This window comes from Netta rufina, assembly GCF_964035555.1.
Source record: "Netta rufina genome assembly, chromosome: 3".
Lineage (NCBI taxonomy): Eukaryota > Metazoa > Chordata > Aves > Anseriformes > Anatidae > Netta > Netta rufina.
This window is the reverse complement of record NC_140125.1, coordinates 49472527-49500289: the sequence shown is the minus strand read 5'-3', so window position 1 is coordinate 49500289 and position 27763 is coordinate 49472527. Positions and strand designations below refer to the sequence as shown.

The following is a 27763-nucleotide window of genomic DNA, read 5'->3' as shown; positions in this document are numbered from 1 at the left end:
CCCCAGCCCACCCTACATTCCAAGCCCTCATCCCCACAACCATAAGTTTCTTCTTTTTTTTTGTTCTCCCTGTCTTTTGACAGGGAAATGTCAAAAGCCATAAAACTGACTGTTGAACCAGTAGGGCATCATAGAAGCTTGGACAGAGAACACTAGTGCTCAGCAAATATTTTGGCTCTTGGAGTTCCTTGGGGCACTTTGCTCAAGGATGCAGCTGCCACTTTTGATTTCTTAATCTTCGTTTTGCTGAGCGGGAGGGTAACTAAAATATAAGAACATACAATATATATATATTAAATATTTTATATATATATATATGTATATATATATATATTTACAAATCTGTGGACCAGATGGGCTTGCATATAAAGTGTAAGTTTAGTTACAAGTAATATAATACAGAAATGCAGAAAGCATTGCAGGTAGAGGGACTGCCAATGGCAAATCTGAAGCATTCAGCTGCAAATACCAGTTATAGAAACAGATGGATATAACTGCTAAATCAGAACCTGACATGATCTCAAGGTCAAAAACCTCACACTGAACACCCACATAGATGGCAAGGGTACAGACAAGTTTATAGGATACAGTTTCAGGTGTATCAGTGAAAAAAAAATTAATGCTTTTTTGAACTAGCATTCAAAAATGCTAGTTTAGAATATTAAGGCTAAACATTAAATAGCAACTTCCAGACCCTTGATACCTCATTAAAGAAACTGTGATTCCAACATAGCAGTTCACAAAAAATGATGCTACAGCGGATATAATCCAGTTCAGAAATACTCCAAATAGGAGTATTTCTGTAGGCCACTGTATCGTTCTGTCTAATAAGTGGAAGGCAAATGAAGGAAAAAAACATTTCTTCATTATTTTTTTTTCTCAGTTTGATCACAATATGATCACGAATGCCCTCACCACAGTCCAGTTTTCTCTTAAAATTAAAGTCTAACCAATGCTAGTAGGTCCCATAGAATATCAATGTACAGAAGCATGTAGAAAATATTTAATAACTACATAAGGCAATGGTTGTTTGCAAGGCTGGATCTCCATTCTGTTTCACAGAGGTAATAATCTTAGTTGGTAGGCATAATGCAAGCAGTACAAGAATCACAGAATTTTCTAGGTTGGAAGAGACCTCAAGATCACCCAGTCCAACCTCTGACCTAACACTAACAAGTTCTCCACTAAACCATATCACTAAGTTCAACAACTAAACGTCTTTTAAAGACCTCTGGGGATTGTGACTCCACCACTTCCCTGGGCAGCCCATTCCAATGCCTCACAACCCTCTCAGTAAAGAAGTTCTTCCTAAGATCCAACCTAAAACACCCCTGGCACAACTTTAGCCCATTCCCCCTCATCCTGTCAGCAGGCACATGGGAGAATAGACCAACCCCCACCTCGCTACGGCCTCCTTTAAGGTACTTATAAAGAGAGATAAGGTCGCCCTTGAACCTCCTTTTCTCCAGACTGAACAAGCCCAGCTCCCTCAGCCGCTCCTCGTAAGACTTGTTCTCCAGGTCCCTCACCAGCTTCCTCGCCCTTCTCTGCACCCGCTCAAGCACCTCGATGTCCTTCTTGCAGCGAGGGGCCCAAAACTGAACACAGTACTCGAGGTGCGGCCTCACCAGAGCTGAGTACAGGGGGACGATCACCTCCCTAGACCTGCTGGCCACACTGTTTCTTATGCAAGCCAGGATGCTGTTGGCCTTCTTGGCCACCTGAGCACACTGCTGGCTCATATTCAGCCGACTATCCACCATCACTCCCAGGTCCTTCTCTGCCTGGCAGCTCTCCAACAACTCATCTCCCAGCCTGTAGCTCTGCTTGGGGTTATTGCACCCCAGGTGGAGGACCCAGCACTTGGCCTTGTTGATCTTCATGCAGTTGTCCTCAGCCCATCGGTGCAGCCTATCCAGATCCTCCTGCAGAGCCTTCCTACCATTGAGCAGATAAGTACAACACTGAAGAACCTTCCTACCCTTGAGCAGAAGTACAAGAAGAATGCATAAGCACAAGCAAGGTTTAATCACAGGGTTCAACATAGCTTGGAGTGGGGGAAAAATAAATACAATTTTTGGAAATCTACATAAAATTAATAGAATTTCAGGTCTTGTGATCAGGTATTCTCAAAAAAAAAAAAAAAAAAAGAGAGAGAGAGAAAATAAAACCTTGACAAAAAAAAAAAAAAAAAAAAAAACACATCTGAAATCCTCTTGGATTCAGAGTTGGCAGCCTCTGCCTCTGAAAAGGAGCCTGTGTGGACGTGCAGGTCTTAGCATCTCCAACAATAATCATCCAGAAAGCAACAGAAATGTGAAACCTTCACTGTAAAAAAAGCTGAGGACAATACTGTAAAGACTTTTTGGCAAAGCAATGCAAGAGATTGCACTGAGTTTTATTCTGCTTTTCTGTGAATAAGAATTAAATCTTTTGAATGAACTGCACATTATCTTGCCACAACCATTATTTTCTTTTTAAAGAAAAGAGAGAGAGAGAGAGAATTGTCTTCTGCCAAATTCAATGATCTTTTTCTTTCACAGAAGTTTGAATTTAGTACCATTGAAGCTATTTTTCTTTATAAAGAGAGAGCAGGGTAAGTATTGTATGGCTATTTTTAACCTTCTAGTATCAACAAAATTTATTAAACTATCTGTTCCATGTAATTAATTTCTGTAGATCAAGCTGTTCTAATAGGCCTGTTCTCCCTGTTTCCTTGCTGTGTGCACAGAACTCCCAATGACATTAATGAAACACAAGCATGTGATTTGAGAGAAGAATATGTCTCATGTCATTTTGAGCAGAAAGAGCTTGTCACAGAAACCATGTCGTGCAAACACTAAGCCTCACAGTAGTGGAAACTACTGTTTCTCAATCACATTTAAACAAAGCATTTTTTCACATGTGCCTCATAATTGGACTCTTTCTGTTAAAAAATAATCATACTGCATCTCTATTGCTGTGTTTCCACACAGGAAAGGTGTTTTTGAAGTGCTATTTTCCTATTTTTCCCTGTAGCATCAGTAATTGATTCATGCCAGCAATTGTTTGGGAGAACACAACATGCATAGTTTTGTTTAATAAACACAGAACATTTTTGACCCACAAATGTCACCTCCAGCTGATGGCATAAAGAAGCAAGTTCTGCATTTGCAGAAGAAAGTCCATCTATGCTGTCACCCATAAAAAAAAAAAAATACATTCCAAGGACACAGAGGTGTTCCCACCCTGCCCCCTGACACAGGGGAGACTGAAAATGTTATCGGCTTCAATTAACATGAAAGGGCCTTTAAAAAACAATAAAGTAATTAGACACGTTCATGAAAGATAATTATGTCATGTAAGGATGAGCATTCCCAGAAGTGCTTTTGGCTCCATTAGGAAAGAACATTTCTCCTCTCAAATGAATTTCACAGACATGCAAGGTGTGGGAAAATGGCACCGTTCTCATCAGTGTTAAAAGCATATGATACGAATGAGGTCTCCAGCATGGCACTGACAGCAATAAATTATCAACTGTGTGTTCTGTTTTCTGAAATGGACTCAATTTATCATTTTATTGAAAAGGTTCCATTATGCTAATGTCTTATAAATTCACTTTTGGCTGTTGCTCGAAGGTGAAGAGGGGATATCAATTTTTATATAGCAAGCTTGGGCAGTATTGCAGCAGTGAGCTGTCAAGGGTTAATAACCCTATCAGGAGATGCAATACACATATGAACAAACTTCCAAGGACTTTGTAATGGCAAATTTTTATAACACTACTGGAAGCAGAGTAACTAGAATACTTTTCTTAAGCATGGCTATTTTAAAGGAATTTTTGACAAAATTAGCAACAGTTAATTGGTGGGGTGAAAACTCTCCCTCTGTTCTCCAATTATAACCCATGAATTGACATTGGAGATTGTTTAGGAAGTATTGTTTCAAAGAAGGTCAAATTAAGGAACGCTATTATTGTTCTTGTCAATTTATCCAGATCGTAGACATGAAGGATAATCAGACAGGGGTGATTACTTACAAAAAGAAATACTCCTCTAAATATAACATTATATAATATGGAAACTTGCTTTCTTTTGGATACAAAACAGGTAAGTATTGAAAAAGGAGGAGAACTAGATTGAGATAGACAATTGGTTTGATCTCGTAGAACAGCTCTTTTCTGTCTGAGATGTGACTAGTATCCACAAAACCTCTTCCATGCTGTGCATCAAATACAGGGTATTGTTTCAGAAACATTATGATGTTATGAATAATTTTTAACTGGAAGCATTTTCTTTGGGACTTATATGCCCTTACGTTCAAACATAGTAATATAGCATTCACAAATAAAATACAGCAGCTAATCAAGAGGCAAAATTTATCATATATACAGATAGAATTTTAGTATGTATTAGCAGCTGAAAATGAGTAAGTGTAGCTAGATCACCACGACCATTATCTCCATTGGTCACCAATAAATATCATTCTGGATTTCAGAGCTCCAAACATGGATCACAGTTTGAGAATTTCTGCAATGCAACATTTGCCAATCAGTTTGGAAACTCATTAAAAACTTCATAGAAGTTCTCATTCAGTATAGAGCAAATATTTAGTGGGATTGATTTAAAATGAAATGTAATGTCACTGCACTATATAAAAAGAGTATATGAAGAGCTTATGGTCATACTCTTATCTTAGTACACACCTGTATTTTCCTACATCAGATGCACATACTTAAAATATGGTTACCTCTGAAAAGCATATTTTAACATTGTAATGACACATTCAGGCATAACGTATAAGCAATTTGTGTTAAATACATTATATCAATGTGATCACCAAAGGGATAAAGATGTGTATAGTTGTGCACAGGAAGCATCTAAGGGACAAAAGGTTGCAAAACAAAACAAAGAACCACATGATACTGCAAATGGGCAGAGCATCTTGCAGGTATGGAATACCCAGGAAGAGTAAGCAGTAAGGGATGTCCCTTTTGTTAAGTGAATAAATTGCATAAAAACATCAAGCATGTGCAGGAAAGATGGAGAGGAAGGAAAACAAGTCTACTTCTGTTCCAGAATCTCTTGACAAAGAGATTTCAGGCCTGATCATCTCAGTTTTGGTGATTACAAGGCACATAAGCCTCAGCTCCATGGTATTGTATACTGACAGAAAATTTAAGATATATGTTCTAACAGTTAAATTGTTTTGTATATGTAATGACTGCATGGTGCTAATTATTAACAATGTGCTGGAGATAACCAAAATGAGTAGTTAATGCATGGACTCTCTAAAGTTTTCTTTTAAAGTTTAAAATTTGCCTTATTTATCAGTCTTCTAAATACTCCATCACAGTGATTTCTGCTCAGTTTCAACTGAATTGTACATACAGTATACTCACCCAGTGTGTAATGAAGACAAATGCAGCCATGCTTCCCAGAAAGTATTTGTCAAAATCAGGACTAGTACATTATTGCTGAGTTAGTACTTTGTTCTGCTTTTCTAAAATAAGTAAATTAGTTCCTTTCCTTTTCAGGATATAGATTGATCCTCAAATTGATTTTGCATTTCATATTTAAAAGTTTGTAAAACAATGCATTTTAAAAACTCTGAATCAAATGTAGACCAAATCACAATATACAGCATAATGCATTTTCATTTCCATCAAAAGTGGCTTAATCGTAATAGAAAAGTAAACTCTAAGAGCACCAAATCTGAAAATACCATAGTAACCTAAATAGTTATTTAAAAGTGCCTACTGAAACAATATGCAATACGTTGGTTTTAATGAAATAATTTATTGCTTTTTCTTGTACAGCAATATGAATCTTATTCATATGAATGTCTGTCTAAAGAACTACACTAAGAACCATGTCACCACCTTTAAATGGTGCATTGATATTTCAAAATATTTAAGAAAGGTTGGTGGAAGTACTCTGATCACTTGTTTTTAGAATAAGATTTGGATAACTCTGGAAAAAAAAGGACCTAATTACACAATGCAAATTCAACAGTGCCCTCCTCAAACTATTGATTTACAATACCATGGATCTAAAGTACATTTAATTCATTAGATTATTTTATAATTAATCCATGAATGATTTGTACAAAGATGCCATGGGAAAAAATCTTTACACTGATTAATTTCCCACTTAAAAATGCAGCTAAATGAAAGCAGAGAAATGTGAGGAATATTTTTATTTTTTTCTAAAGGAAGAGTAAATTTGTAGACATTTAGTTTTCTGACACAGAAAAGCAAAATTAGGTCATGGGAAAGTAAGTTCATTGTTGTACTTGTCTTAGTTTTGTCTAGTTCAGTTGCTAAATGCTTACAGAGCTCCATGTCTGAGAGTATCAATACAGATGCTCTTGCAGTGCTGGAGGCCATTTTGGATGGATCAGCGCTCACATTTTGATGGCATTCTCAGAAAGAGGATAAGAAAAAGCTGCAATTGTACTTCTTATTCTAGGGGTATTCAGTCTAATGCCAATGGGGAGGTGGAGATGTACATTTTAGAAAAAAATGTTAAGTAATTTTAAAATACTTCAGGAGCTCATTTACTTCAAACAAACCAGACAAAAAAAAATTTATCCACTTAGGCTTTTTAATTAAAAGAATCATAATAAAAAATAGTATCAATTGCAGAGCACAGAAATGTCAATGTACTATCAACAGAATACTATTTTAAAAGTGTTTATATACTGTCAGCAATACCCTCGGTTATTTATTTATTTATTTATTTTTATTTCATCAGAGCTTTTCTTGGAAGTATGCAGAGTTCTTACTACCCAAACCCTAAGTTCTATATTTTCCTTCTAAAAGCTTCTGCCTGTGTCTTTCACATAATGGATTTTACATAGACCTGAAAACAGTTTATCACTTCATGTTTTTAAATAATAACAACACCGAGGTTTTGCTAATGACTTTTACCTGCCCTAACTTGTATTTGTATTATATGCAAGGACAACTGTTTTTAACCAATGTTAAGTTTTGGCAAAGCATTTTTCTAACTAGGTGGAAGAGAATCAATTGCTCTTTTTGCTAGAATTTACAGCTTGGCCCACCTAAGTCAATATATACCAGTAGCTTATTTACTCTTCTGTGAAAAAAGGAAACATAAAGGGACAGAGAAGAATTGCATGCAAGTATTTTTAAAAGGCTAGCTAAAGAACACCAGCATATGCTAGGGAACAGACCAGATAAGTGGTATTTACAAGTTGTAAAGAGAAAGAGCTGAATAATGACAAGCACATTTAATGGATCCAGACAAAATAATAAAGCCGTTTATAATGGAATAACGCAGGAATTAAGTAGATAACAACATCAGTATAAGTTTACAGAAAACAAATGTTGTCAGACTAATTTGTTTTTGTTTGTTTGTTTGTTTGTTTTTGAGGTCAAAAGTTTGCTTGACATAAATAAATAAATAAATAAATAAATAAATAAATAAATAAAAAAAATGCCTGTATTTATTTTTAAATGGTCAAATATGGAGAATTCATTATAAGCCAGGATAATTTGCATCAGTGGTTAATTTCCTGGCAACTTAAAATACATGTGTGTTATTTATATTAAGCGGCTTTCAGTTTCAGAGAAAGCTTAAACCAACAAATGTCTTCTAAGATCAAAGATTTCCCGGCCATCAGATCTTCACTCCCATGCACGTCACATGATTATACCATGTAATAAGGACCTGCCCTTTTGTATTTTTCTTGTGACTCTTCCCTTGAACCATTTAACAGGGTTTTTTTTTCAGCAGCTTTCCTGAAGTTTACACATCAAAACGGTGCATTGTATTCCAGTTGTAGCAATTCAAGTGCCAGAAGCAGAGGTAAAGCATACTTCCCACTCCACCCAGAGTTTCCTGTTTATACACCCAAACATCACATTTGTTTCTTGGACCCATGATCATGATGCATGCCTATATTCAGCTGATGAGCCCTTATGTTTTTCAGATTCAATGTTTCTCAGGCCTGTTCATTTATTTACAGACATGCAACTATTATGGATTTTTTTTAATTTTTACTCATATCTTGTTTATCAAAGCACTGTGTCTGAGATATAGGGCAGATTCTAAATTAGGTGAGGGTGAAGTAGGATGAAAGTCCTGTCCTGAGATTTTTTTGCATGCTTGTTAGAAATCATGCAAGGTTTTATTCAGCAGACGGAAAAAAAAAAAGCACTGCTATTACCTTTGTCTGAAAAGAGAGAAAGCATGGAAATCCTTGATTATTTATATCCATTTTTATATTATTTTCAGCCTGTTAAGGACTGTCAAGCTTCTGAATTTCTCATAGACAAACGTGTTTTGTACATTAAAAATACAATATTTATAAGATGGTTCTCCAGGCAAATCAAGGTTTGCTTTCATTACTCACCACTAAGGTGAGGTGTGAGCAGGGAAGAGGATGTCCTGTTGTGTTCTCAGATAATGACCCTTATCTGAGACAGTATGCCAGGCTATAAGGGCTTTTGTCTGATCAAATGCAGCAGTTTATAGTACATAAGTGCCTATAGTACATAAGTGTACTTACATAATAGCAGTACAATATAATAAGAATTCTCTCTCCTGGATTCTGATACAGTTCTACAATTTGAACTCCATGTATTCAAATACCTGAAAAATACTATTTTTTTCACACAAAAGCTGAAAAAAAAAGCTTCTAAGAGAAGCTTTTATTATGCAAAAGTTATGCAAGAAACTTTGTCTTTGTAATTCAAAGGTGGGCAAAATAAAACAAAAGCAAGGCAAGGGTTATAGTGTCAGAATCCCGTGGTAACAAACATGAATACCTTAGACTTCTGAAATAGATGTGGCCTCTTACCAGTTACTGCTACAAGTAAATAATAGTTGTGTAGCTTGTTAGACTAAATAATAATCAATTAATCAATCCTTTGCCTCTAAACTGTAGGTTTAAATTTGCCCTCCATTCATTGTGTGTGATCTATCACACACAGAAAAAGATAATGCTTGGTTTTACTGGATAGGTTTCTATTTTAGGTAAATCACTGCAACAGCCATCCACCTTCTAAAAGAATAGCTTTATAAGTATCACTGAAAGTGGCAGTGGGGGCATATGCAGCCCTCAGCCACTCATTTCCAAGACTGTTACTCATCACAGTTGTGTCAAGACAAACATTTGCTACACAGTAAAGTTGACTGAAAAACTTGTGATTTATTTATTTTTTTTCTTTATGGATCATTTTAAACCTAGACTAGTCCTTATCTCAATTAATTTTATGACTACAAACTAACCCACGCCAAGTCCTAATAACAACAAAACCATAAAAATCCTCCATATTGAACAAAAGTGGTAGAGCAGAGCAAAGGCAAGGCCAAGTATTCATTGTGAGTGTCATAACAAGCCAAGGAGAAGGTAACAGGCCTTTAAAAAATACTTGTTACTAACATCCTTCCAGGCACAACTGTCAGTCATTATAGGTGGCTCTTCTTTTTCTTTTCTTTTCTTTTTTTTTTTTTTTTCCCCAGTATCACAAAAAAAAAAAATCTGTTTAACTTAATCAGAGGTAAAACTAGTCCACATATACTCTACAAATTATTTTTTTTTCCCACAGCTGTCATTCTGCTATGAAAATATTTGCTGCAACAGAAGATGCCATCAGTTGGAACTTCTCTTCACCAAATTTGTAAAGTCCAGGAAAAATGTACTACATTAGCAAATTTTAAAATGCCTTACACCTATATAAAATATTCTGTAAAGTCAAGCATAATTATTAAGTCCATGTAAATATAATGTACTTTAGTGAAAAAATAAATAAGAAGTAGCATTAAGAATCTCACACATTTGCCTTGACTTAGATGGTAGGCCCAGCCTGAAACTCTGTCCACAGCTTACCAGATTTAAATTGGAATGCACCCCTTTTATCTCATTATTCATGCAGAATGTGAGATATGGATCATTAAGCCGGGCACTAATTTGTTCGTAAACTGCATTCATTCATCATTACTTGGCAGTGAGAGGCTGATCAAGTCAGTTGTGGAGCACTTCTCTGACCCTCCCATGAATTGTATATTTTCTGCATGAGTTACTTAAAAAATTCTCTAAAAATTATTTTAATAGTTTTAGCAGCTGTTATGTTAAGCATGACTATTTTTGTGTCGAGTTTAGTCACAGAGGTATCTCTGTGTCATATTTACAGATTATCTTCACTTCTCTGGACCTATATGTTTGGTATTATCTTCCACATCACGTATATGGGGTATTTTGTATATTGTTCTTTCCAAAAAGACATCTTTGATGGACTACTACCACAAATCACCAGAGCCTAGTATTCCATAGAACGATGTTTCTTCATTGGGGACAACACATTTTTCAGTAAGTGTTAGTCAGACTGTGTGTGTAGGAGGGCGTTACTCTGGGAAGATCGAAGTAGTAGCTAGGATATTCTTATATTTCCTTCTGACTGGGACACATCTCTCCAAAACCATTTTAAATATTACAGCACAATCCATTTATGACACTTAACTTGTGCCTCAGATGATTGCTCACAATGAAGAAAAAATATGCTTTATAATAATTTGGTGGGCGAAGAACTATTCAAATCCACAGTATGAATCATCATCATATTTTGTGCCAGCTATGTTTTTATAAATAGGAAGCCCATTGTATAGAAATATTTTTTATAAAGTGTACGGGAATGAAAACATTACAACAGATTGGGAATTAAACACATTTCCAATGTAAAAGTTGCCCAGTATTCTAGTTACAGAAACTTCTGTTATGGAAATTTTAGAGGGACTATTTTTTGCTTGCTCATAGACCTCTTTTTTGTTTTTGTTTGTGTGTGTGTGTGGTTTTTTTTTTTTCTTCCAGCTTATTTGTAAAAATATTAGCATATTACAAGTTAGAGACAGGAACACAAGAATTCACTGAGTTTATCCACTAAGCAAAATTATTTTGCTAGAAGAAGCATCAGATGCTTATCACCTCTTAATATAACTGCATTAAAAAAAAAAAAAAAAAAAAAAAAGCTAAAAGAAACCATATGTTATGCTTTTTCCTCTGTAGTATACAAGTGTTCACACTGAGAAGAAACTTACAAATTTGGGTCTGTGTATTGAAAAGTACCAAAGTGCTGATTTACCTGATTTTTCAGAGGGAAGAGAAATGCTGGGCTTTGTAGTATCCAGAATAACAGCCAACCCTGCAGACAGTGATGGGAGGATGCTAGAACTGAGATCTACGCGAGTTAGACTTTCGGATTCTCTTTCCAAGGTTTTTAGAATGCCTCCAGCATGCTTATTTTCTGCTTCATCATTCTTCTGACTGCTCTTCTGTGGACTCTGAACAATATGAACGATACTCTGCTGGGTCAGGTCACAATTCTGCAACACAAAACCAAAACCCCAATAATTAATAAAATAAACAATTGTGGCTTAGGGACAAAATCCCTCTATCTCCGACTTGTTATTTGTTAAATGGTCTCTAAGCCTTTTTGTGTAGAATTTCAGTGAGCAGTAATGGAGTTTAAAGGAAAGTGACAAGTGTAAATTGCTAGAATTAGGATCACTTGCGTTGGCAAAAGGGTCACAACACTTACAAAAATTCTAAACATTTAACAAGGAAATGGTGGACCAGAGCCAACAGCTCTAAATAAGTCTGGTTTATTGGCACAAAGCAAAAACTCCAGAGAGAACGCTATTAAATCATGCGCTAAGTGTATTCAACACATAGAACGCATTTGTACAGATAATGTTCATACAAAGTCTTCATATAGTAATTTAGGGTCAATTTGACAATCACAAAGAGTTCATGACCAAGCTTCTCCAAAGTGTCTTTGTAAACAGAAACAGGGATGATGATACTGCTGATGAAAACCGATACCTATTTCTTCTCTTTAATGTAATTTTCAATCTAAGTCTGTGTTTAGATGTCTTGTTTGCTCCTGTCTTTTCTGGTAAAATCACAAGATCAATAAATATTAGCCCAACTGGCCATATGCACAAGTGCTTCTTCCTTCTCAGTTCTCATCAGAGAGAGACTTATGGGGAGGGACTATATCAGGGAATTCACTATATCAGGGAATATAGTGATAGGACAGGGAGTAATGCCTTTAAACTAAATAAAAATAAAAATAAAATAAAATGTAGGTTTCTATTAGATATAAGTAAAAAATTCTTTACTCAGATAGTGGTGAGACACTGGAAGAGGTTGCCCAGAAAAGCTGTGGATGTGTTCAAGATCAGGCTGGATGGGGCTCTGAGCAACCTGGTCTAGCGGGAGGTGTCCTTACCCGTGGAAGGGGGTTGGAATGAGGGGGTTGGGTCCCTTCCCACCCAAACCATTCCATGCTTCTACGATTCTGGCTCTTAGTCAGTCCTTAGAGATCTTATGTCTTAGAAAAAAGCAAGCTGAATATGGATCCTATGAAAGGTTTATTTATGATAAGTCAGGATAGAAGTCACATTTGGCTTGGTGTTTTCCAAACACGGAATAGGAATGCAAAATGTTACTTTAGAACTAGCAATTGCAGAGCTTTCAGTTGACCTATAATTAATGAGGGGCTTTCAAGAAGGACTTGCATTGATCCTTCCACAGCACATCTTGCAGCAAAAATTATTCTATTTTGGGTGATACCTCCTGGTGATCCAAACCTAATTTTCCACTGTGATGAGTGAACCACATATAAATGTCAACCTACACAGAAATAAGCTTGAAATTCCCTCAAGAAAATACATTTCTAACTGTTCTCAGCATCATTAGGTTGGTGATTTCTACAATGAAACATCAAGAAAGATAGCAGAATTTTGGAGGAACAGAAAGAAAAAAATTGAAGCATTTGTCTACATATCTAGAAAATAATTTTGATTCTTTGTAATAGTTTGTATTTGCAATTATTACATTCACATTTAATTGCAAAAGATTCCTCTACAGACATTTTAGTGCTGTTTATAGCTTTCTGTCCCACTTTCTCTTCCATCACTTTTTATCTCCTAGTCTCATAATTTCTGTTTACTGGTTTTATTTCACACGGTCTAGTATGTTATTACTCCATGCTTCCCTCTCCACTTCTTCATTCTTATGTAATACAGTTCTAAAAGGTGAAAATCTGTTTTTTTAACTTGAATTTTCAATACCATACTCTTCCCTTAGTGAAGTAGTAATCAGCCAGTAGAGATTTTTCAGAGCAAGGACTCTGCAGATAATATTCAAGTAAAGTAGCTGTTAGATTTAAATATTATGTTGACATTAAAGGTCTCCTTTATGTACAACTTGTTGTCTCTAACATTTTCATAATATCCACTTAAGATATATCCACTTAGATTTATTTTATCACAAAATTTATTTCATTTATTAACACAAAATCAAAACTCCATTGTCACTCTAAAACTTCTCCAACACAGAATACTGCAGAATATTAGAGTATGGAAATTAATAACCTATGATAAATTAATAATTAAATTAATAACCTAAGAGAATGAGGAGCTCCAAAGTAGTTTGTTCAGTTACAGCTGGAAATACAAAGGGAAATAGGTATATATAAAAACTTGCAACCTTGAAAACCCCTTATCAACTATCAGTCAGTCAAACCATGTTCTAATGAGTATATTTTCTGGCAGTTTAGCTTGCTTAAGCAAAGCCTGTCCTGCCTTTTTCTACTTTTTCTCATTGTCTTTCTTAGTGAGAGAGATCAGAATAAGAATATCACCAAACAGTTGCCAGACATAGGGTGATTAATGTTTTATGGCAGACTACATTTCATGGACAGCAGATGGGCCAGGTCCACAGAATTCAAGCTACCTCTGTAAGTTTTTAGATTTTGCCTTAGGTTACTAATACAACACAAATCTAAGGTATAATTGTTTATGTCAATGTCACTTCCATTTTCTTCATGTATTTGTTTTATGCCTCAGGAAACATTTTTTCTGAGAATACCTATTATTAATCATTCCAGAGATATTGCCTTAGTTGTTGATCCAAATTAATGCCTGCAATCCATACTCTGAAGAAAAATACTGTGAGCATACATATATTGCAGATTATGAATTATCTACTTCCATAAGACCAAAGGGAGAAGATCCAGAAGTAATGAAACCCAGTATTAAGGACTGCTTCTTTGCAGAGGGAGGTTTTTGTCCAGCTTGGACAAATGAATTCATAACAGAGGAAAATGAAACTTTTTTTCATCCAAACTATTTTGCTTTCATACTCTTTCTGACTTCTCAAGTTGAATTTCACAAGGCTAAATCAGGACACCCTGAGTGAATAACAAGATATTCTTTGGTGCTGCCAGCTGTGGGCTGATTGTAAAGCCATGGGGGAATACTGAGCTAACTCATGAAAAGGGAAGAGGCGACTGTGTTTCAGTAACCCTGAAATCGTCTGGTTCTGACAGATTTCTGCTTGACATCTTTCTGACAACATTTTTTGATAGTAATATCAATGCCAAAGGAACTATTCTCAATTGAAAAAATACACAGCCCACTAGAGAAGTCATATTACCTTTTCTGAAGTACAATGCATTTTAATGTTGAAATCTTTAATTTGAAGAAATACTAGACAAGAAAATATTTTTAATTTGAAGGTGGATTTGAATTTTAAAAGGCAAATTTCTTCCGGAATTTTGTCCTGAAAATGATATTGAAATATTTTCATTTCATGTTAACCACTAGCGTTTTTAGTTTTGTTTTGTTTTTCCAGTGGAAGATAAACTGAAAAAAAACAACAGTTCTTCAAGCTCCACTACCTAAAATCCAGTTAAAACTCTTCCTGTTATCTGAGGAGCAACCTCCTTGCCCATGAATCCCTGGGCCTGTAGAGTGGAATCAACAAGTTTGCCTAATTCCTGCCTATTTAGATTTAGCAGATAGACTGCCTGATGTTACTCAGCAAGAGATTCACACAAGGCAAATGCTCAAGAAAACTTATTTTAAACTCAAAGGAAAGATCAACAGGAATCAAAATGCTGGCTTTCCAGGTAGGGTTTATCTTAATAGTGCTGCGTTTCAGTATCAGCTGAGAAGGTACGGGGAACATTTTTGTCTAATTAAACTGCAGAATGAATAAAATACTAAAAAAAAAGCTCTCTAGAGTGCTGATAGCACAACATACCTCTTCAAAGCAATAGGACCGATGTAAAAGTGCAGGGGACAAGACAACTTTATTGGAAAAATCTTTTCCCATGGATAGTGTAAAGAGACATTAAATGTGACCTTCTAAACATGAAAAAAAAAAAATGCATAATGCACATGAAGTTCCTAGAAGACAGAAAAATAAACCTACCAGACCTCACTGTATTGTTGCTGTAACCCTCTCACAACCCAAAGACAAAGAACAAGTCTCAAAGGCAGCAGATATGGAAAGGAAATCTGTGGGAAGGATAAAAATACAATTTATATCCCCCAACCTCAGATCAAATGACTCAAATCTGATGAAAGCAACTGAAAAAAAAAAAAAATATATATATATATATATATTACGTAGGGAGCAAAAGCCTAAATATTAATGCATTTCAAAATTGAGATTATGCAAAAAAAAATATAGATAGATTTAATATTCACAATCTTTTGAGCCATGATGGCCTAAGAAATAGGAAGCAAAAATTGCAAGAAGACTTAACATCTTTTATTTAACTAGTTGATAAAGGAATAAAAACTAAACAAGCTTTTGGGCTCAGAGAACCTTACAGCAGGTCACAGCAAGGGGAAACATGAAGGGAAAAATAATGACTCTATTAAAATAATGTAGCAAATCAACACCCTAATCTGATATTGCCATCTATTTGTGTGAATTCTGTCTGCTGAGTAGCAGTGAACTGAGTATTGCTCCACATGGAGTGGGTGAAAAAAGCCAGTGCACCACTGGGCCTAAATCACACAGACCACTTAGTGTTTAAATTCCAGCAATCTGAAACTACTTGCTATTTTATGATGCTATGGAATATATCTGTAATTGACTTGAGTTCACCTTTTAAATGTTTTCAGAGTTATACTTCACTGTACTTGTTTAGTATTTATAATATTGTGGGTGCTAAACAACGCTTCAAAATAGAAGGAAAAATAGATGTATTGCTCAAAGTACCACATATTCAAATAAATGTAATGAAAAGGCAGAAAACCCTTCACTCAGCAGAATCATAGAATCATAGAATATCCAAGTTGGAAGGGACCCACAAGGATCATCAAGATCAACTCCTGGGTTTCCAAAGGACCACCACCCCCCAAAAAAAATAAAAAATTATCATATTTAGTGACTGATAAAGTGACCCACACTGATGAAGTATAATGCCTTCAGAATTGTGCTAATTTGACACTGTAAAGACTCTGAAACTTTCATCCTAAAACACAGACATAACAGCATTAAAAATAAAATAAAATAAAATAAAATAAAATAAAATAAAATAAAATAAAATAAAATAAAATAAAATAAAATAAATAAAATACTTCTCATTTAGAAAGACCTAATCCGATGTTAAGGTACTATAATTAAGATACAGAATCTGCTTCTTACTGTTTGAGAATGATGAAGGCAAGATAATTATTTTTGCATAACCAAATTAAGTTTAGTGGAATTCAGGAAAATGCTCCTGTGTAACAAATCGGGGCCATCCTATTACCTTCCTTCCAGAAAAATTCAAGTTCTGTAAAGTTGTCACAGTCCTGATTGTGCTTACCAACTGATAATTCAGGATTAGTGCAAACTGCAAGCATAGGAGCAATACTGACATATATTGGTTTCTCTCTCATGTTTTCTCTTCCCTGAGACTGAACTTTCTGAAGACCTCTGTGAAGACTGTTTCTCTCACATCTGCAAGTGCCAGGTGAATGGAAGAAACTCCATCTAGACTTTGTGAGGAGAGAAGATGGACCTAAGTCCCGAGGCATTCACTTAAAACCATAAATTATATCATTGTTTTGAATATCAATGTGGAAAATTCCTCTTCTTGAAGCTTGCTTCTTAGCTTCTCTCAGGTACTTTTGTATGTAGTGTTACACAAAAAAGGGTTACTTCATACACATTTAAAATAAGTTGCATTATTTTAGCGAACATAACAATGCAAGTTGGACAACAGGGAATAGACAGGGAGATAGTGATTTAATACAGCTCCCCCAGCTAATTGCCCCTCTGTGTAGCAGGAAGCGTTGATTGGACTTTATAAAACATAAAATCCTTTGATTGACAGCATAAAATAATAGGTCATATACTACAAAGTTTCTGTTCTGAATGACTCTTTGAAGGGAAGTGAAGATCTTAAAATTTTATACTGACTAGTTCCTTAATGAGTTAATCATTTGCCAGAAATATTTAACCCATCATTCTTAAACTTCCTCAAACTAAATTTAAAGTTGAATTCCCTCTCTCTTTTGACTTAAGGATCACTTTATGTTTCATTTCTATCTTTCTCATATTATAAGACACAAAATTTAATGTTAATGTTGTGACTCAATGGAAGGAACACAGACATAATTCTAGTTAGCAACTTTGCAGGATTATTATATTTTGTACATAACATAGGACCTTCACAGTGCTGTACCACTGTTTGCAAAGGGCATTACTAATACCACGACATTATTAATGCTGCAACTATTCTTGAATATAGACCTTCTAGCACAAATTCCCAAATGAAAAAATAATGCTTAAACTAAGTAAAAATATTTTATAGGCAACATTTCAGACAGTTTGCAACATTAAAAATATGCACTAAGTTTACTGTAACTACCTTTAAAGTTCCCGTTAATGATCTGTAAAAGGCATAGAAGGTGGCCAAACTTTTTCATGTTATGTTTAGGAAGCTGTTAGTATCTCAACAGTGACATTAAAAACATATCACACTGATACAAAACAGAAAAGAAAAACAGTAAAATGAACACTAAATTCAGGTGACACTTTTCTCCTCAGTAAAGTAACAATTTTTTTTTTTGTTCTAGTAATTTCATGTACTGTGTGCTAAAAACAGCAGGTAAAACTGCAGTGTATTTTAATATCTGTATAGAAAGTAACTGATCAATGAAAAGTTTATGATACTACATTAAAAATGAATACATTCAAGTTTTTGTGACTGTTTGCTTTCCTCATAAATGCAGTTGATTGAACATCATTATATATTACATTTAGCAGTGAACTACCTTACAGAACTTAGACTCTGTAAAGGTGTCATCTTCATATGTTACCTACATGTAAATATTAAAATAGGAAGGCTCATTATTTACAAGGCTTGGACAATCTTTTCCATCGCCCTAATTTCTTGTCAGGCCACACCAAAAAAAGAAGAATTAACAAGTGTATATTGTAAAATGCTTTCATTAATTACATTTTGGACACTTTTTTTCTGGGTTAAATGATGGCAATAGGTACTTAGTTCAGAAAAAAATAAAATAATAATCATAACCCAGCACAACTAGCAGACTGCAGGATGCAGAATAGACTCAAGACTGTGGACTACATGTTTGAATAATGTAAATTTTAATTCTTAACTCCTCTTCCCTTTAAATCATTTTAACTTTTCACAAGCTGTCAGCCAGGTAGAAGCTGCCAATCTAGCAACACTTTTCTGTTTTCAGTTGGCATGTACATTAAGGAAAGCATTAGTGAGCTTGCAAGGTATAAGCATAAAAGTGGTCTCACACTGACACCTAATCATGGGAGGCCAAATTATCCAAGACATAAATGAGACATAAATCGTGTCTGAAAAAGTACAGAGTCACTTACTCTGAAAATCTTCTAGAGAGCTCAGTTGTCCCTCACACTGAACTGGAGACTTTTGTGGCAGCTATTGGGCTACACAAAGGAATTTGGGAAATTTCCTTCTCCAAAGTGCACTGAAAAAATTAATATATATAGTTATGACTGTACGGTGGAAAGTAAAATTTCATATGAATTTATTGCCTACGTTTAATAAGCTATAAAGATGTATTTCAATTACTTCAACTAGTCATTCACAGCCATCTTTCTCATGTTTTATGGCCAGTGTCTGGTATTCATTGTAACCAAAGAGCACTTGAGTCTTCTACTTATCCCCGTGTATACAACTCTTCATCAGTTAGAGCTATGGGATCAGCCATAAATAAAGCCCAGTGGACATCCTGTGCAGGTTTACTTCGTAACTTTTTAACCCACTAGTATAACCATGCACAAGAAATCAAATATTTTCCAGAGCTTTCCCTGATTTTACCAGAAGGCTTGGTTTTAGTCCTAATGTTACTATGGCAGGTGAGAATGGTCCTAGAGTTGACTTCTAGCAGATATCCTGCCTATTAAGCAGGATAAACAAATCTGCTGGACATTGCTAGAAAATCTATGGAGTGCAAAAAGTCTAGCAGAACAGCTGACAGCTAACTGGATTTTACTTTATGGTAGAAGAGGCTGGGAATAGAAGTATAATTTGGTATGTTACAAAATTGTTATCTTATATATTCTTCACCATTTCAAGCTGTAAGAAATATGCCGTATTAGAAACTGCTTGTATGTAACAAGTTGATCCCTTGAAGAACACCAACTAACACAAACAACAATAAGCACAACAATAAACACAGAAGACAAGATGAATACTAAAAAGATATAAAGAATTAAAATTGCTGTAAAATGAGATTTTTTTTTGTTTTACTTTTAAGCAATCTGCATGTTTTTGTTTTGTTTTTTAAAAAAAGGACTAGCATAAATGGAAAATATGAAACGTGTGAATCCAGACTCATTCTGTTAAATAACCAACCTGTATATTAAGTTTGCCACTGTAAAAGGGAGGTTAGAAAGCCCTGTTGAGTCACAGGTGAAAGATGTTTTTGAACATCTGAACAAGAGAATAATGACCCATGAAAAAGATAAAACGTGCCTTAGGAGAGTGCTTTTATCCTTACCTTGAAAAAAAAAATAAATCTATTTCCCCTTGAGGCCATTCAATTTTAAGATAGAAATCTTCAGTGATATATCATCTGCTATGATAGGGAAGTTTAGTATCCAAATTATTAAGACAAACATGGTTCTTGAAAATTAATTTGAAGACATTTCATATCATTGCCATCTCTCTTCTGCATACATTCAGTTTGCAACATATCACATGCTTTTTATAGATATGTCACAGAGGAGTTCTAACTCTTACTTTGAACGTCCAAAAAATCTGCAATATTCAGATCTTTTCACGTGGATGAGAAATTTTTAAATTTGGATTCAGACCAAGATTCTGAATACACATGCAAGACAAACATAAATTTCTGAGCATTTTGGGGGAAGGGACATGTGCTGTGAAATTCAATTGTACCAAGGATGCAAAAATTCCTCAGGCTACATCTGTATCAGCAAGTAATGCAGGCCAGCAGAAAGAATCTGCTCTCTACAGCAAAACACTTGGTAATGAGCATCTGACCTACAGATGGGGAGGGAGGGAGAGGTAGGTTTTGGGGCAGGTTGTTTCTGGTTTTGTTTTAGTTTAGATAACCTCTGGTCTTACCTTATTGACTGTATGCTCTTTTGCAACTGGGATGCAGTAGGTCCTGAAATTCATCTGCCTGCTTAATTTCATTCAAAAGCCACCAAGTTAATTCACTTTCAGACTAAAACAGTAGTGTAAACACACCATAATTGCCTAATTCTGGGCTCCAACCAAAGGCATCAGCAGACCCATTTCATGTTATATGAGAGCAAGGTATTTCCATAATTAAAAAGTATTATTTTTTATTAAAATTGATGCACAAAACAACTGGTAAGTCACAGACTTTTGTGCAGTGATTTGCAGAACATTATATTTATTGAGGATTATAAATTGAGACTGAAGGAAACAAATAAAGGTACTGTATAATGACTAAATGAAGATTAGTAAATGTATTTTGCCTTCTGTGCAGAACAAAACCCTTCTGTGTTTGACCATTTTTTCTTACCAGGTGAAGATTTGACAGGTTTTACAGCAATTCTTAAGAATTTTTTTCTACTGATGTGTCTAGTAAAATCATCATAATAGTTTCTTGAGAGGTTCAGACCCGGTTTGCCTAGTTAGACCCACTAAAAATAGTTTTTAATATATGTATTATTTTTAAAACAATTGTCTTTTTAATGGTTGTGCTAAGAAAGCATATAAACTCCTGTGAATCTACCTTAGCAATGGGAATCAAGCCTTATAACACTGGACTTGGAAGCCATTTCTGTTCTACAGCACAGACAGAAATTTTAAAGCTGAAAAACAGGTAATTCAACCACAAAATAAAAGGAAAAAAAGAAGAGAGAGAGGGGAACTAGACAAAGCCATTGACTGCCACACTTCAATACGAAAAAGCATAGAGACTATCAGCAAGGCTTCTAGCTTTCTGTGAAAAGGACTGTCATGTCAGAACACAGCAAGCATCATCCCTGTCTTTTAGCACTCCTTTTATCATAGTGGATGGGTATTCCAATGGTGAGGTGCACATCTTTTTATTAATTACTGTTTCATGGTGTGAGAATACTTTGTGACTTCAGCCAGGGACCAGTGTAACAGTTCTAGAGCTTTCATCTCACTGAGAAGTAAGAGCCAACATTGTTCTTATCCCTGCAAGGATCAACACTGTAACTTGTGGTGCTAAGGCTACATTTTCAGCTTCCTAAAGCTCTTTGATCTCATCCAGTCTCAGCTGAGGTCGCTCTCAAAAAGTTACTGAGAACATTCATGCTAATGACAAGCACATTTCTATGTTTTTTGTTTTGCTTTGTTTTCTTCATTTGTCTTTATCCTCTACACCTTGAGTGGGAAAAGAGCTGAAGTGAATTCAGTGATATACCTGTTTAGAAGCACATAGCTAAGAGGGATGTGGAGCTTATAGTCACATTTTTATCAGCATGCACTCAAATGATGCTAGAGATGGATGGCTGCAATTAACAGGTTGTAAAACTGAAACCCTTACAAGAATAGGCTAAATTGTCTCCCTTGCTTCGAACAGGCTAACATTGGATTTTAAAACAGAAAAGATGCAGAGGAAAGAGGGATAGGTGGGTTTGCTTGGATAGGGAGGATAGGATAGGATAGGATCTGGGAGCTTTCCTGTGTTTCTACCAAGGGAAGGAATTTCTTTTATTCAACAATGAGATACTTGTGTAAGTTAAACAACAGGGATGGCAGGTAGATAGTTTTTATTCTGCAAATGTCGATAATACATTGCATATTTTATCTCTAAAATGCATGGAAAGATGTATTTTTAAATTCAGGTAAATGACTTAAACTAAGTTCACCTGGGTTCTAGTACTAGCTGTACTCCAGATGGTCTATACCTCTCAAGCTTTTGGGTAAATCTGTACCAGCAACAATTCCTCTACTTCAACTTTTTTTTTTTTCTTCTATTCCTGTAAATGCAAACTGCTTTAGGGCACTTGTACATTTTGAAAGAGGTTGAAGTCATCTGTGCCAACATTGCTAACAGGTCTAAGAGGACCTAGAGAGCCCAAGGTACAGGTTATCTGAAAACCATCTTGATCACTGTATAAACTGAGTTAATCTGGCACACAGAAAAAAAAAAAAAGAAAAAAAAAAAAAAAGATTTAGACAACTGGGAGATGATGACAATGCTTGTTGCACAAGTACCCTTGAGACTGTAATTCATTTACTGTCTGAAGGGGTCAAAGTTGTTTCTCCATTAAAGCATGATGCAAAGGCAAAAGCTTTCATCAATTTTTTGGAACCACGAAAACAAGTTCTATTTTGTTTGCATTTTAAAATATTAGAAACCCTTTTTATTGCTACTATTTCTAGATTTTATTCTGGCTGCATTATTTAACCTGGAACTCATTTTCTAACATTGAAAACTGTGGTATATGTGCTACTGTCAGTATTCATATTACTTAAATGAAGTAGGAGGGGTTGGTCCTGTTTGCTTGCATGGAGATGCTAAATCAGGAAGGCATCTGCACCCAACAAGCTTTTATCTCCCTATCACAACGTGTCTCCACTGACTGGCTGACCAGGGTTGGACTGAGTGCATAAGAATTTAGCATTAGATCCTGTTTTGTGGTGGTTCAGGAGGTTTATAGGATTATGATCTTAGACTTTTTTTTTTTTTTTTTTTTTTTTTTGAAAATGACAAAAAGGGCCATGAGAAATATGAGCCTATGATCCTAGCATGGACTTAGGAAGGAACACTGAAATGCCCCTCTGTAAAAAAAGAGCAAAACAGAATACAGCTAGCACCCAGAGCCAAACTGCTGCTCTTGCTGACTTTAGCTACTGCTGTGTGAATATGACTGGCTTGTAGAAATATAGGAAATAGACTCTTCTTACTTTAATAGCATGTACTGCTCTAAAAAGTATCAGATTAAAGCACTAATTGGCATTCTTGTTGTCAGTCAGTATAGAGACCCACATTTAATTGGTGCAAGCTAAACCACAGTCGTTCCCAGATGTGAACACTGGAAATGAAGTTTGAACCATATTAGCAACCTAATGGGAATAAACTTGGAAACCACCCCTTTTGACTTTAAGATACACAAAGGGCTTCACTGTCCTGTGTTGACAATGCATGAAATCCCTAATTCAGTTTGAGAGACGAAATGTGGTAGTTTAATATAGAAATAGAATTACCACTTGTGCTATAGTTTTCTTTACTATAAAACAACAAATCAATTTTGTGAGTTCGAAATAAATAGAGAACTCGTCATTGCGATTCATCTTGATTCTGGAAGAAAGAACCTATGCAATATTGGTTTATGACTGCAAATGGTGGAAGTGCCAAAGCTCCAGTGGTTGATCGCTCATTCACAGTACTGCGAAGTACCTCCAAGGATGTACCATGTACGGTACCTGTAGTGCAAATTCAGACTGCCCATGGCCCCTGGTTTCTGAATGCCCCTCACCAGAACCATTCTGGGGGAAGGCAGCCACCCAGGCAAAACAGACAAGTCCTTTGTCACCTTACTACATGCACTTCCAAGCTCTTGCCTGGCCAACGAGTCACATGTGGGATTTTAGGACCAGAGACTGCTGATCCTCATGCCATAGGCAGTCCCTTGACCACAGCTACACTTTGAGCACAGGCATGTACCTGCATCGGGTCTGCCTCCCTCCACACAAAATTATGCACACCCATCCTCCCAGCTAAGAGCTGGGACACCTCTACCATATATAACTCTCATGGAGAGTTATGCTAACAAGTGCTAGTTCAGAAGGTGGAGGAGCATGGGACATGGACACAGCCGAGTGGTCATTGTGAGCTTGGAAATTCAATTGTCTGTGATCATCTGAGCATACAGGTAAAACATTTACATTAATACCACTCTTTAAAAGGAGCATGTTCTGTAAAAATTAATGCAAAATTACAACTCACATGGCAAATCCTAGGTATTAATTAGGTATAACCTAATTGCATCTGACTTCATTTTCTTTATTAATTTGCCATAGTTTATATTCCTGTTGGAACTTTTCTACATAGAAAATTGTTGTTATTTTTCACCTTTAAAGATGCAGCCAAAGGGCACTCATAAAAACTGTAGAATTTTGCTCTGTAAATCTTTGTATCTAAAACACTTGCTTGTTTCTGTATGATCCTGAAAGATTATACAAATTCCATTATAGGGATTCATTGTTCCTAAAGATGAGACTATCATACTTGCAAAACTCTGCTGTCATTTTCTGACAGCAGTGACCAGTGACAATTCCCCCATTTTTAATAAGGAAAAAAAAAAAAAAAAAGGGGGGGGGGGGGGTAAAAAAAGCAAATAATAAATGAATAATAAATGGATAAATGTGTATTTCCCATATTATTTTCTAAAATCTTAACAAAAAATGCTGTTCAATGTTTGCATTAGTCTTAATATGTCAACATTTCAGAAGCTGTGGCACAATAGAGACATAGTGGGATTAGGAATCCTCTGCCAGAATCTCCCATCCAGGACATGTGCAAAACTAAAATGATTATCAAACAGACTCATCTTAGCTTGGCTCAGTACAAACACTGATGCACCAGATATACATAGAGTGCTGATATACTCACAAAGATAAAATGACACAATTTACTATTAAAAACTGACTTCTCATGATTAAAAAAATAATAATAAATAAATAATAGTAATAATAATTTCAATTGGTTCCCAACAAGCTGCAGAAATCAGCGAGTGATAGAGATGAAAACACAGTTACACATATTTAAGTTACACTTGAAGGTTTCTCTAAATGAATGAACATATGCAAATGTTTGAAGCCCAGGGGCAGCTGTTCCTTGCACTCAGGACATTTACATAGCTTTTCAAGCTAATATTTAATCTAGTATTCAGTAAAACATCATTAATTACTTTCATAAATTTCTAACATCCTGTGAGATGTTTTTTTTTCCTCTGAGCTGCAAAACAGTCTTCCAACACCTTCTCCTCATATTAAGTGCAACAATTTTCACTGTACAGAGATTTTAACTGTAAGAAAAAACAAACAAACAAAAACAAACAAACAAAAAAAAAACCAGAAAACATGTTATTGCTTAGTGTTGTTTTTTGTAATGTTAAAGAACACAGAAATATTATACTTTGGCAGAAATAATTTGGGGGCAGCAGGGAACAGGAGGATAATGCCACAGAGATCAATCAAAGAACTGCCATGCTTTGTAATAATAACTTGATGAGAAGAGAGGAACTTCCACACTGGATCACCTATATAGGTTTATCTAGCTCACTGTCAATGGCTTCAAGGGAAAATTATAAGTAACTGCTGAAGGCAGTTCCAGCAAAAAATGCCTATGGAAGATTTATTTATTTATTTTTACCTAGCTTCTGTAATGTTAGTGATGTTAGTGGGAAGATTCGTTCATCTTCTAGTTGTTTGAGATATTTTTATTATTCTTAGACAGATATATACTTTTATAACAACTCAAAACCTCTAGGAATCCTACTGCCTTGAGTCTTCTAATAGCTGTAACTATGTTTGTCCTTAAACCACACCAGTCATGCTATAAACTCCCTCTACATCATGCCCACAGAAACAGCCAAATAAAAAATTCTCATCTACATTCCCTTCACAACTGTTCTTCTATATATGTTTATCATGTCCCTTTACCATTTTTCTCCCTCATGCAAACAGTTCAAGTCTTTCAGGATCTCCTCTTATAGAAAAGTTTTCTGTGGTACCAATGATTGTTTACGGCTAACAAGTCCCACTGCAGACAGTATTCTGATCTGACCTCAAGCTCATCTGACCTACAAGATCATTGTAGTAGCCCTGCAATGTGCCAGAAAAAAAATCCCCAAAGTAGTAAGAAATATGGCAGCATATGCAATGCAAATGACTGAACAGTAAAACCATGGGGTGTAACATTAATGGATGATGCACCTCTGCTTCGTGGAATCCTCTTCTTGCATTTTATATTCATTTTCCCATTTTTTTAAATTAGACATAAAATCAAATCCCACATGACACAAGAATTCTACAAGAATGTTGCAGAAATACTTACATAAGTAATTTCTTTTATTGATTTGAACCCTTTGGGTCTATTTCATGGATTGAAAAAACTCCTAAATAGGGCAGCCTGCCCCGGCACCAGTCAAAGTAATTTAACACAAATCTATAGAAGAGGATTGATCTTACTGAGTTTATCTCTAATGTGGTTTACAAATACTGACTCTTAGTGTGTTAAGTTAGGCACTCTTTGCTCTGAAAGTTATTTTTATGCCTACTCTCATACCAGATGGGCATCCAAGTATTTCATAAAAGATGACAGAAAAATTACACATAAAGTTGGAGAGAGGCAGACTAATATCAAAACAGAAAAAGAAGGGGATAGAAGTAATGAGTTTGCCTGAACCAATCTCGTATTTCATGACCTCATCATGCAAAAGCTGCCTATCAGTTTTGCAATAAGTAATAAATATTAAAATGATTTTTTCATGTCTTAGCAAAAGCTTCAAATATAAATTGTTTTCACAAATGTTTTCTCCTGCAAGCAATGAATGGTTCTTCATCAATCTTTTATCAAAAGCAATCTTGTTCTGATTTCAGTCTTATAAGAAAATCTTCTCTCTCCCCTTTGTTGTTCTTTTACTTTTTTTTTTCCCTTTCTTGGTGGAAGTTACATGAATATCATTTTACACTTGACTGTAGATGCATCTCCATTGATTGGGAAATAAGAAGTAAATCTGAAGGATGTATTGTGACCCTGCAGAGCTCCAAATAACAGACAGATATGTAATGATTCCACTGTGCCTGATAGTTACAAAGAAGGAAAATGTGTGCATGTCCACACAAATGTGTTAATATTCCTTTTTCCAATAAATTTTTAATGCTTGTATGAAGGAGAGCTAAAAATAATCTGACTTTGATTGAGACCTTCCTGTTTGTGTTTGAAACTGATAAGACAGCAGTAATTGCAAATTTATCTGTTTTACTCAGGACACTGTAGAGACCTGAAAAAAAAAAAAAAAAAAAAAAAAAACACAAAAACAAAACAACAGATCATTTAATAAACTTTGTCCAACAAAAGACAAAGCTGTTTGTCTTTTGCTGCACATATATAAATGGAATTGAACGTAGATGAACATAAAACAGTGGTCACATACTTTAGTAGCAGCAAAGAGGGTCATACCTCCACATATCCAGAGTAAAAGAGCCAACATGCAGATGGCTAAACTCTATTATGTGAACTTTAATGTTACAAGAAAAGAATCTGGTTCTGAACTATATTTTTCATACTTCACATTATCAATTATCATTTTGATTATTTTGGTCTCTAAAATCTTTTTAAAAGCTTAAGTTATGAAGGAACTGCTGAACCATTTTTTTTTTGGTTGTTGTTGTCTTTTTCTCTCCCAAAAACACAATGAATGCAGCAAGCAAGCCAGCCTGTGCCATGTAGAGAAGAATGAATAAAGCCTGATTTCCTAAGGATTT

The 27763-nt window shown here is 35.4% G+C and overlaps 1 protein-coding gene across 1 annotated transcript in view; it reads right to left on the bottom strand.

The window, feature by feature from the left end:
* The window catches only part of PRKN (parkin RBR E3 ubiquitin protein ligase), a gene marked incomplete at its 5' end in the record, with an annotated part of 618384 nt that overhangs the window by 514311 nt on the left and 76310 nt on the right, over positions 1 to 27763 (bottom strand). Inside the window, one exon of the mRNA XM_084284418.1 lies at positions 11087 to 11327. Within this exon, the coding sequence (XP_084140544.1) occupies positions 11087 to 11327 (241 nt within the window). The remainder of the gene's footprint in view (positions 1 to 11086; positions 11328 to 27763) is intronic.